Below are 12,262 nucleotides of genomic sequence, written 5' to 3'. Positions count from 1 at the left end.
AAAATTTTCAGTTTGTGTCTCATGCTTTTGTAATCCTTTAAGGGGAGAAATATGCTATTATGCGGTCATTCTTATGCACCACATCTTTGAGGTCTGTGATATTGTCAAAATGTTGGAATTTTTTTTTTCAGCTTTTGTCATTTTCCCATCAAAACTATAGAGAATATCTTGTCATTGAAGGCTTAGACTATCCACCTTGGTATGGGGTAATTTCAACATCTAATGTGGGTTCATTTTGCCTAGTACAGAAGCTGCCCCCCCCAACCACAAAACACCCACATACACAAGAAAGGGAGGAAGCGAGGAATATGATCTTAAGTTCTTAACATAAGTATATGAACCTTTTGGTCATGAAGTCACTCAGAGCACTTCAAATAGTTTCACAATAGGATAACTCCCAAAAGGATCTATCGGATGCAATGAATGCATAAAGTTTAGTAAATGATTTTTTCTAAAAATGTATGTAAATTTGCATGGTTATGATGTGAGACTTTAGTACTACACTTATTATATACACAAAAGGCAAGCCAATGGCTAGTTCTTCTAGCTTTGGACATTCTCAACTTTCAACAACTCTGAATTTTATTGCAAATATGTCCTTAAAGGTAAAATGAATTACAAAAAAGGTAAAATTTACAAAAAAATGGAAGAATTATTTATGTATTAGAGTACAAGAAATACAAGAAAACCTATTTTTGTAACATGAAATCAGCCTTAAACTTGATTTTCACTTTACATGTCGAAAAGTGCCTTTCATGACAAAATTAATATTCACCATAAGTCTTGAAAGAGTCATAATTTTTCAGCTTAGTCTTATTGGATCTCAAAATCTTTAGTAGTCTTACAGGTAGTCCCAGAATAAGCATTGCTTCTCAAAGTTTAGTTGAGTAAACAAAATGCTCATGTATGCACGTGTCACATTTTTAGTAGCATGTATCTTCCCTCACAAATGAGAATTCATATGCAAAATCTTTTCTTGTATTTATTACTAGACACTCTGATATCACTAGCAAGGACAAGCTTCGCCATTGAAACATGCTTATATCCATATTATCTAAAATCCACGACATTACCTTGTAGTATTTCACCCGTCATTCATGCTTCTTTTTATGATCTTTGGAAATTTTGCTTTTTTTATCTCTCTCTAGGTCCATTTTTTCCCATGTCCATAAGCCTCTTCCTTGGATATGGTGCTTCATTGTGTAAACGACATTCGATAGTTGGTGGAATTGGGCATATAAAGGATGATTTATATTATCCTTATCTCCCACGATGAGGAAAGATGAAGATACATGATGATTGAATAATGAAAACATAACCTACATGCCAATAGTGAACCCAAGCCTTCATGACACTATCAATTTTATGAATATAGATAATACACATGATCCAATGGCTTTCAGGCTTTGGTATCGTGTAGGTTATATGAACCTTTTAGTCAAAAACTTGCTCCAAGAACTTCAAAAGAGCCTCACAATAAGATAACCCTCAATCAGATTTAACAAGTGAAGGTATAATCCATGTACAGAATTTAAAATCTTGTATCTTGAAATGCAAGTAAAAGTGCATGTTACAGTTTGAGGCTTCGCCTGATGTATATACACACGATGTGCAGCCATGTAGCCATTTGGAGTGCCCAAAGGCTAATGCAGCTAACTGTTGGACAACTCTGATGGGACTTTATCACAAGTATGCCTTTGAGGCCTGAGGGTGAAAGCAAATTAATGAAGAAGGGAAACAAATAATCATAAGTACATATATGTAAATATCATATATATCTTGTATATGTACTTATGCAAATGCATACAATAATATTTATTTAAGTACGTGCATGCATGTACATGTCAAAAGTGCATATACGTAATAGTTAAATGCCTTAAATGTTGTTGAGAATGAGCAATTGCAAATCTAAATCATTGTCACATATATCATGTATGGGTACTATACGGTGAATTATTTCTTGGGTATAATATGGCAAAATTATATATCTCAGGAATTTTTTTAATAAATTAAGAAATCCTAAAAATTAGGTAAAAGTAAAATAAAAAAATTAATAATAAGTCATTGGAAAATGATTGGATGAAATCGTAAACATGATAGGATGTGGATGAAAAATAGTACATTAAAATCAAATAATAGCCATATAAGGTTTACGAAATAATAAATTTGGTTAGTCACCATGCTAGACCCAATTTACTTAGTGGCATAATGTGAAGGCTGAGTTAATGAAGGAGTTAATGCTATGGGTTAGGATTTCGTAGGAGCAGCTGGGCTGTCTCTCCCTCACTTCTCTGTTGCATCTAATTTTTTGTAAACTCTCGCTCTCCTCTTTATTACATAATTAATCTTCATTACTACATGCACCTTTCAGCACTCTCTCTTCTTTGTCATGCTTAATTTTCTGGTTAATCACCTGTCTCTTTTTTAATACATTTAAAAGATAGAAACTCAACGTTTGGCTAAAGACTTAAAAAAAAAAAAAATCTAACTTCCAGTAACAAAAATGCAAAATAGCGTGAAAACTTTTTCACATTTTTTATTTTCTGGTGTCTTTCATAAAGATGCGTTTTATTGATGTTTTATACAGCTGAGTTATATTTAACATATTTATCACGTTTTTTCAAATAAAACGTGATATTTGTGACAGATTCTAAACATGTCTGATAAGATTTTACCTTAGGTTGCATTTGATAGCCTTGGATCTCAGATCCGAGGCTGGATTTCAATGTGAAATCCATTGTTTTCGCAAATGCCGGATCTCACAGCCATGGATTTCAAATTTTTGATAGGGGGGAATCCATGCTTTTGAGAACCGAGCTCCCCCGGTCCAATCTCTACCACGGATCATTGATCCATGCAGGAAATGAGGGCGGAAAGCTGCGTTTGGCAGCAATTAGCTGCTGCCTCAACTGCAGAGAGAGAGAGAGAGAGAGAGGGAGAGAGAGAGATATGGCCTGAATACTGACTGGCGAGGGTTTGAAGACGCCGGCCTGAAACCGTTGACCTGAAACCCTCACCAGTGAGGGTTTCAATCATGAAACCAGAGAGAGAGAGAGAGATGGCCTCAATTCGTTGAAGGATTCAGGCCCATGAGAGGGTTTCAGACAACTCTCAATGGTTTCACTCGACCTGAAATCCTCACAGGCGAGGGTTTCAGGCATGAAACCAGATAGATACAGAGAGACAGAGAGATGGCCTGAATCTATCGAGAGTTTCAGGCCCGTTGAGGGTTTCAGTCTCGACCGCCACCTGAAACCTTTGTTCATAAAGCATGTATGCAAGAGGATGTCAAACCTTTGTTCATAATGTTTCACAATCTCAAAACATTTTCTTGAAAATTTAATTTAATGGTCTTTTTCATCATTCCTCCTACATGTTCAACTTAGACTAATAATCATGTCCTTCGTCACAATATCCTGGCTGCATCTGGCCACTGACATGCCAAAATTATGTTGGAGCGGTCCCTCCCACTTGCAAGTGAAAGCTTTTGAATGTGCCTGTTTTCTATCCACCTCAAGAGGAAACCTAAAGTTTCATAAGCTATAAGACAGAGCTTAAGAGCTACTATTGGCGTTGCTTAGAGTAAGCAGGAAAAAAGGGAAGATATCATGAATCCTGATTCACAACCATGAGCCTGATAACTATTGATAGATATCCCAGCCCCAGGCCATTTTACCTATGTTGGTCATCGTATCGGTTCTTACAAGGTGGCCTTCATGTTCAGTTTTGGAAGTTACAGAAATTACATGTTTTTATTAATTCATTAGGATTTGGAAGTTTACAGAATTTAATTTGTCAGTTCAGAAAGAGTTACCCTTATTGCTTACTGTTTGTTTTCCATTTTCTGAATCAGTTAAAAGTTTGAAACAACTGGTTCTCAATTATTATTGTCATACTTCTCTGCTTCTTTTTTCCACTTCAGCAGTGATGGGTGAACTTTTATGAGCAAGCAACTGAAAACATTTATTAAAGATAATTCATAAGCAGAAATTCAAAATATCAACAGCTTACCATGCATTATGTCCAATTGCTCTTATTTGCTACAGTAGTTGAATGCCCTTTTTTCTCAAGTTGTTCTTTAAGTTCTTCTATGAATCTTGGCATTGTTAATAGGATGCATCTATTATTTGTGCAAAACCATCTGATCTTCTTAAAGTTTGACCTGTCAACATGTTGCTTTTCAACATCTCCTTATTTTCAGATTTGTGCCTCTTCATGGCAAATTTGCTGTTAACTTAGTTTTGCATAAGGCTAACGCTTTAAACTTTGCTTTACAGGGGAATGAATTATCTTCACGAATGCAAGCCAGATCCAATTATTCATTGCAATTTGAAGCCAAAGTAAGACTACGCGATGCTAAGTACTTTTATCTTAAGAGACAAAATGCCATTTTTTTATATCAATGCATGGTTCATGCTCATCGTAGTTCTGGTCTTTTACTACTTGCAATTTTGGCAAGGTGCCAGAAATATAATGCTGGATAATGGTGGCCATTTAAAGGTTGCTGGCTTTGGCTTGGTAAATTTTTCAAAACTATCTGCAGACACAGCCAAACTAGTTGAACCGGGGTCCCTGATTGATGGATCAAGTAAGTTCCATTTTTTGATGTACATTTTTTCTAGAGCCTTATTTTTTCTAGTATCTGCTCCATGCAGATTTTAGTGACAATTTTATTTTAAGAAATTCAATATGTAATTTGAGGCAAATGAATGAATTCAAGCTAATACATGGTACTGTTAGTTGATATTTAAATGCTTTTATGCTAGTAATGTTAAAGGGAAAGTTTATGAATTTCTTATACTTTATGTATTTATTTTGTTTTAAGGCACTCATGTGATGGAGGGGACTTCAAGCAAGTATAGGGGGAATGTAAAATGAACATTTTTCATTCAATATTTCTCTAAAATAGTCAAGTAAAAAGGAGGAAATTTACGAAATTTCTTTGAATTCTTTCCAAGGTGCCTCATGTAAAAGAAGGGAAATTTCTTGAGAGAGAGAGAGGTAGAGAGAGAGGTAAAATTCTATTAGGAACCAACATGCTCACAAAGGGCTCGCCCATGAAAGATGCAAATTCCTCATAAATTTAACTTGCTTCAGCACCATATATAACTTCAGGAGGGATTTACCGAGTGCACAGGACCATTTTTCAAAAGCTAAATGTCTTATATACTTGGGTTTAGTGATATCCAACCAAGAGGTTGGGTATTGTTCCTTCAACGACTCGTGTGCGAATGCCACATTTGTTCACCTTTTATACACATATCATATAGTCAACATGAGGAGGCATTATTAGAGAATATAATCTTGGTTGTGGTGTAAAACAAGAATGATACAATTAGGGTTCTCACAGAGGTGTTTTTTATGGAAGCCCTTTATCCTTGAGCTTGGTTATCAACTCATGAGCCAGATGATGGGCCTATTTCACATGCGTGCTCTTGCAGGCACTTGATGCAATAAATATTTAAATTAACAAAGAAATATTATCAAAGTGAACAAAAAAAAAAGTACCATCATTTTGTTGTGTCCAAGCCGTGTCAAATCCCCACATGTGTCCAACCATGTCAACAAGGGTATGGCACCGTTCTAGGTGAGTCTGCTTGACATAGCGATGCACTAGTCAACCAGTTGCCAAGTAGAGTTAGTTGACTAGACAATCAGCACAAAATTGTTCGGGCCCAATTTTATTGACTAGTTGATTCACTTGGTCGGCTAGTGAAGGACTAGTCATTGATAGACTAATCCTTATGCATGGTAACTTGCATTGTTTTTCTTTCCTTTTTTAGAAAATATATTTAGAAAAAACATTTTTGCTTCTTTGCTTGTTTCTAGTTTCTTTGCAGTGTTCCTTTCTGTTTAACATGTTTTTTTTATTGAAGGTGCTTTTTCCTATTTAATGAATTGTTAATTTCTTATTTTAGCTACTTAGTGCTACAACTCGGACCAAGCTCAGACACTAAACAACACTATAGGGAGAGAGAAGAACGTGGGTATAAACCAAGAGGCAAGACCTAGGCTAACATAAAACCCTGGCTCAAACCCAAGAAAACCAAGCTACTAAACTTTTAAATAACAATGAATAGGTCCAAGATACAGATAGTGCATTTGAAGGACATCATTCACAAACTGCAAACCAACCAACAAGCACACAACACAATATTAGTCAGCTGCTTATAACATGCTCAAAACTGCCACTCAGCCTTGACAACCTTCGGATTTCTGATACTTTTCCCGGCCAATAATTTCATGGCGGTAGCTAGTGATGTTCAAGATGGTCTCCTCCAAGTCTCATTCCAATCCATTTAGAACTGGGAGAGATATAACCATCCAAACTATCTGGTCCGATGAATACACTGCCAACAAAAGTGTAACCACCCTCTCCGAGAATCATATACAACCCATTATTGGGCAAGAAATGCACAGAAATTATGTTTGGGAGCTCTTGGGACACAGATTGAAGACCAACTCAAACCCTTGTTGATCAACCAACGCTATAGGGCCACAGGCCATGGGCCACAACCAAACCATTCCCAACCACGTTAATGTGAAATCAATTATATATCATTAATTGATAGTGAACACTCAGCTTGGAAACACAAGGCCTAGTGCCCATGTTGGAGGCCAAGGTGCAGTAATTCCACATGCCCCAAGCACTAGAACCTAAGTCACATGGGTACTTCAATAAGGTCCACGTATCGTACCCGTACCCAAAGCGGGTACTTGGACACACTTGGGTACTTTTCAGATCAAAATCAATCCAAACTACTTAATTTTACGTGATTTATTTTTTTTCAACTCAGTTTTCATTTTGCCTTTAGAGTCATTGTTCATTAGCATGTAATGTTTTTATTTAAAATCACTTGTTTATTTAAATGTTGCTTTCATTTTGATTTTTTTTGTATTATTTTGCATGTATACATAAATATATCCTGTCGTACCCCTGTACCCACATTTCCTAAAGTTAATGTGTCCGCACCATACCTGAACCGTATCCATACCCATGTGACTTAGACCAGAACCCTCTTTCCAATGGGCAGAAAGCACTATCAAGCATTGTGCTAGCTCTCTTAGTCACGGGTGGCCTACTCACGTTTTCGGTGCCACATCTATGTGTATCTGCAGCCTGTCCAGTGTCTCGGTGGTATCCTGCTGCACAAATTTTGGCTTCTCGGCAGCACTATGTCAAACTTGACAAAGCTGCATTATGGTATGAACAGCTTCTCTTGTTGAGTCAATTGCTCCTGTAGCTTGGCCTCTGCTGTGTCCAGAGTCATTTCCAACTGTTGACCTGCTACCTGTCCTGACGTTTGCCTGCCTGTTGCCTTGACCACGAGTCAAGGTCGTGTCACTTAGTGCTTGAGGATCCATTGGGATCAAAAGGTCTTTGTTCTTAAAAATCTCCATCCTCAATTACCCTAGACAAATTATTCAACTAATCAGGCATGGCTGGAAATGATCCATATAGCATCCTCTATGTTCCAGATTCATTGTGTGGACTGCAGAGGATCTGATTGGCTGGATTTATTAAAGTATAAGATCCATATGGATGTCGGATTGGCTTATGAATTAAAGGGAAGATGGTGCTCTGGTTGCTCTAGATGAGGTTCTCCAGGACTGCTACTGCTATGGGTGTCCAATTAGCTACTTTGATTAGACTGCTAGAACAAGGTAGACCCCAGTTTACCTTATAATTTTTCAGGCCAGGCATGGGATTCGATCCATGTTTCTGCATAAAAACCAGAATCTGTAAAATCTAGAATGCATAGAAAAACCTGTGTCACATGGGTGCGGGTGCCAGTGTGGGACGCGGCAAGTTAAAAAAAAAATTGGGTGCAAGTGTGGCGAGAGCATATATATATATATATATATATATAAATTAATTTTATTTGTCTATATTTTTAAACCTTTTTATCAAGGTTACCTTAATCTCGTACAAAATTCAAAGTTTTATTAAATAAAATAAGGGGGGAGAGAGAGAAGAGGGAAATATAGGAGAAGGAAACAAAAATGAAAAACTTATCATATTTTGTCGTGTGTTGAGTTGGGTGCTGTGTCGGGCCGCACCCGCACCGGTGTGGGTGTACCACCATAGTTGGCGCACCGGTGTGAGTTAGAGAAAAACATATTTTTCTTGGGTTTGGTTCTTCCTGTCTTATCTTGGCTCTGAATTTGTCATGGTTTACCTTTGTCTAGGCAGAACTTAAAACTGTATTCATAATCTTGAATTCAATATTTTCAGTATGTCAAAGTTGAATATCAAATTCAACCATCCAGACAAGGTTTTGAACCATTGATGAACCCTAGTGAGAGGTTGAAGTGCTGCACCAAGAACAAATCCATTGTTTAACTGAATTGAACCCCAGATTCATATATTATATCCATAACTATTAAAGGAAGTTAAAGTGACCTAATTAGTAAAGACAGAGTTATGTTTTAGGGTTCGAGGATTGGGCCTTGGAGTATAGCCACTACCTGATCTTGAGGCCTAAAGGCATTGCTCATAGTTCAAGTTCAAAGTAAACAATGATAAAAAGAAAATAATGTGATGTAGAAGCCATATTGTTTATCAATAGAAACTGATATTATTTGTTTATAACGCTGTGTGCTTCTGGTAAACCTCTGCTTCATTGGTGTATTCACAAATATTATTTTTGGCAATTTCTTGAGAAGGTTGGAACTCGAATGTTTTAAAAAATATTAAAAATATTAGGAAATTTTAAGATTTTATGAGATTTTTGTTATTTTTGTCTTAGAAACATATTAACAAAACATTTGTGAAAGTATGTCTTAATTATAAAGAACATACTTAAAATACAATAGATTTTTTTTTGAAAATGAAAAAGCAACATGATAAAATGTGTACTGCAAGCTGGCTCATTCTTCAACAGGCATGTGGTCAGAGTTCAAATTCTCCTCTCACTGCTTTCGTTGTTGATTCTAAAGCAAGATGTATTGTAATGTATTCAAAAATCTTATGTTTTGTGAAAACTTTAAATCCAAAAAATCAGAAAATTTCAAAAAAAAAAAACATTAGAAACACATTGCATGAAAAGAGAAAAATGATATTTAGCTACATGTGAAACTAGATGTCATTTGTACTGCTATGATTTATGTAGAAGATGGAGTAGAAACTATGAATGGTAGGCATGTTTCGATAGAAATAATTGAAAAGGGATGATTTGAATTAGTCCCAAAGATTAAAAGAATGCAAAATAAGTTACAGTTTAATGAACATGAATTACTCCTTCAACAATTGAAATCATAAAAGAACTTTGGAGGGAGATGAAAAAGGCCCTACTCAGAAAAACCATGCAACATCTGTCTTTGGTACATAACACATTTGGTGCTATGAAATAAATGGCTATGACTTGCATAAACGTTATATGCTATGATTTGGAAAAAATCATCAAATGTTACTCAAATTTATATGCAATACCTTGCATGGAACATTAAATGCGATCAAAATAACTATGACTTGCATGATAAAAATATCTTATGAATAGCATGCATATTGTTGCAGCGGAGAAGAAGAGAGTGAGAGAGAGAAGCTGCCGTGAGATTGAACCTTGAGAACCTTTCCTTACGATAACCCTCATCTCTCTTATAAAAGAGATTAGGGTAAAAAGGGATTTACAAAATAACTCAATGGAAAATAAGAAAAATATTAAAGAGATCTTATAACTCTTTAATATTACAAAGAACCTCCTAAAACATAAAACTTTTCTTGTTTAACACTCCCCCTCAAGCTGGAGCATACATATTAAACATGCTCAGCTTGTCACAACATCTAGAGAAATCACCAATAGGAAGAGCTTTGGTGAAGATATCTGCAGCTTGATCTTCTGAAGGAACATGAGCAGTGGCAATGGTTCCTGCTTGAACGAGATCTCGAATGTAATGGCAATCCACCTCAATATGTTTAGTTCTTTCATGGAAAACTGGATTGTTTGCAATGTGTGTGGCTGCTTGATTGTCACAATACATCTTCATGGGAAGTGTGATTGACACACTTAAGCTGGATAGCATGGATCTAGCCCACGTCATTTCTGCTGCTGTTTGAGCCATAGCTCTGTATTCGGATTCTGCACTAGATCTTGACACCACACCTTGTTTTTTGCTTCTCCACGATATGAGGTTTCCTCCCACAAATACACAAAATCCTGTGGTAGATTTTCTGTCCTCTACTGAGCCAGCATAATCAGCATCACTATAGGCTTCCACTTCCAGAGTCTTGCCTTTTGTGAACAAAAGGCCTTTGCCAGGAGAAGATTTCAGATATTTAACCACCATCAAAGCAGCATCCCAATGAACTTTCCTTGGTTTTTCCATAAATTGACTTAGTTTTCCCACTGCAAAACTAATGTCTGGTCTTGTCACGGTAACATAGAGAAGTTTTCCAATAAGGGATCTGTAAGATCTAGAATCCACTAATTCTGTTTGGTCATCATGAAGATGTATACGTGGATTCATAGGTAAATTTGCCGGTTTAGCTCCTAGCATCCCTGTGTCCTGCAATAAATCAAGAACATATTTCCGTTGAGAGAGAACAACACCCTCACCATTGCGAGCAACTTCTATTCCCAAGAAGTATCGTAGAGGACCTAGATCTTTCGTCACAAAGTGTTTTTGAAGAAACAACTTTGCATCAGAAATTTCTTGATCAGAATCACCTGTCAGGATAATATCATCAACATAAACCACGAGAACAGTTATACCTCGGGAAGCCTTCTTGATAAACAAGGAATGATCAAGAGGAGATCTCACAAAGCCACACTGTGAGACTACCTCGGAAAACTTGTGAAACCACGCACGAGGACTCTGTTTGAGTCCATAAATAGCTTTCTTCAGCTTGCACACTTTTCCACACTCCCCCTGTCGTTCAAATCCCGGTGGTTGTTGCATATAGACAGTCTCATCAAGATCACCATACAAAAAGGCGTTTTTGACATCCAGTTGATACATGTGCCAGTCATGGTGGACAGCCACAGAAATAATAAGACGAATGGTTCCCAGCCGAGCAACTGGAGAGAAGGTCTCAAAGAAATCCACACCGTAGGTCTGCGTGTAGCCCTTAGCAACCAATCGAGCTTTGTATCGTTCCAAAGAACCATCAGAATTATACTTAACTGTGAATACCCACTTTGAGCCAACAATATCACATCGAGGAGGAGGATCAACAAGTTCCCAAGTGCCCCTCTGCACTAAGGCATCCATCTCATCTGGCATAGCCCGTCGCCATTGGGTGTCTAATAAGGCCTGCTGGTGACACGTAGGAACTGTATGAGCAGCCAAAGCATGAATGAATTGTTGCATATTTTTACTAACCCCATCAGTAGACACAAAATGAGATATAGGATGTAAAGTACATTGTCGTCTGCCTTTGCGAAGAGCAATAGGTAAGTCTTGACAAGGATCAGAATGAGTAGGGCTATGCGCTTCAGATGTACTTACCTCCTGAGAAACGGTTGGCAAAAGATTATGAGAAGGGTCCTGTCGACGTGTGTAGACCAGCGGTGGATCACGAAACTTGGACACAACAGACGAAGGAGATTCAACAGGGAACGACTCCAAAGGAATAGGAGGAATAGGCAGTGGGTCTGGAGACCGTAGCATCTCAGTAGACATAGGAGTGAGGCTATAATAAGGTTGAGACTCAAAGAAAGTGACATCCGCACTGATATACTCTTTTTGGGTCAAGGGATCAAAGCATTTGTAGCCTTTATGGTTTCTGGAGTAGCCAATGAAAATGCATTTAATGGCTTGGGCTCCCAATTTGTCACGTGTGGGTCCAAGAATGTGAACAAAGCATGTGCAACCAAATACTTTGGGAGCCACTGGAAACAAAGATCTTTGTGGGTGCACAAGTTTAATGGGGATCTGGTTATCAATGGAGGATGATGGTAAACGATTGGTTAAGTAGCAAGCAGTAAGAATAGCATCTCCCCAAAAATATGCAGGGAGATTAGTATGAAGCATAAGGGAACGAGCCACATTTAAAAGTTGACGATGTTTTCGCTCAACTATTCCATTTTGCTGGGAAGTATGGGGACATGTAAACTGAGGAGAAATGCCATTATCTGAGTAAAACTTCATTAAGGTAGATGCCTTAAACTCAAGAGCATTATCAGTGCGAATGTTTTTAACAAGAATACCAAATTGGGTCTTTATTTCAATAATAAGGTTTTTGAGAGTACATACGACTTCAGACCTTTCCTTCAAAAGGAAAACCCAGGTGACTCGAGAATAATCATCTACGATGACAAGA

At 37.3% G+C, this 12,262-nt stretch overlaps 1 protein-coding gene across 3 annotated transcripts in view; it reads left to right on the top strand.

Annotated features, from left to right (window-relative positions):
• Positions 1 to 12,262, top strand: part of LOC116251200 (integrin-linked protein kinase 1-like) — a 34,119-nt gene that overhangs the window by 9,096 nt on the left and 12,761 nt on the right. For all 3 annotated transcript variants that reach the window (XM_031625320.2, XM_031625318.2, XM_031625321.2), the window contains exons 7-8: positions 4,278 to 4,340; positions 4,467 to 4,588. In XM_031625320.2, coding sequence (XP_031481180.1) covers positions 4,278 to 4,340; positions 4,467 to 4,588 — 185 coding nt within the window. The remainder of the gene's footprint in view (positions 1 to 4,277; positions 4,341 to 4,466; positions 4,589 to 12,262) is intronic.

Source organism: Nymphaea colorata, chromosome 3 (genome assembly GCF_008831285.2).
Source record: "Nymphaea colorata isolate Beijing-Zhang1983 chromosome 3, ASM883128v2, whole genome shotgun sequence".
In the NCBI taxonomy this organism is placed as follows: domain Eukaryota; kingdom Viridiplantae; phylum Streptophyta; class Magnoliopsida; order Nymphaeales; family Nymphaeaceae; genus Nymphaea; species Nymphaea colorata.
This window is presented reverse-complemented; position numbering and strand designations above follow the sequence as displayed.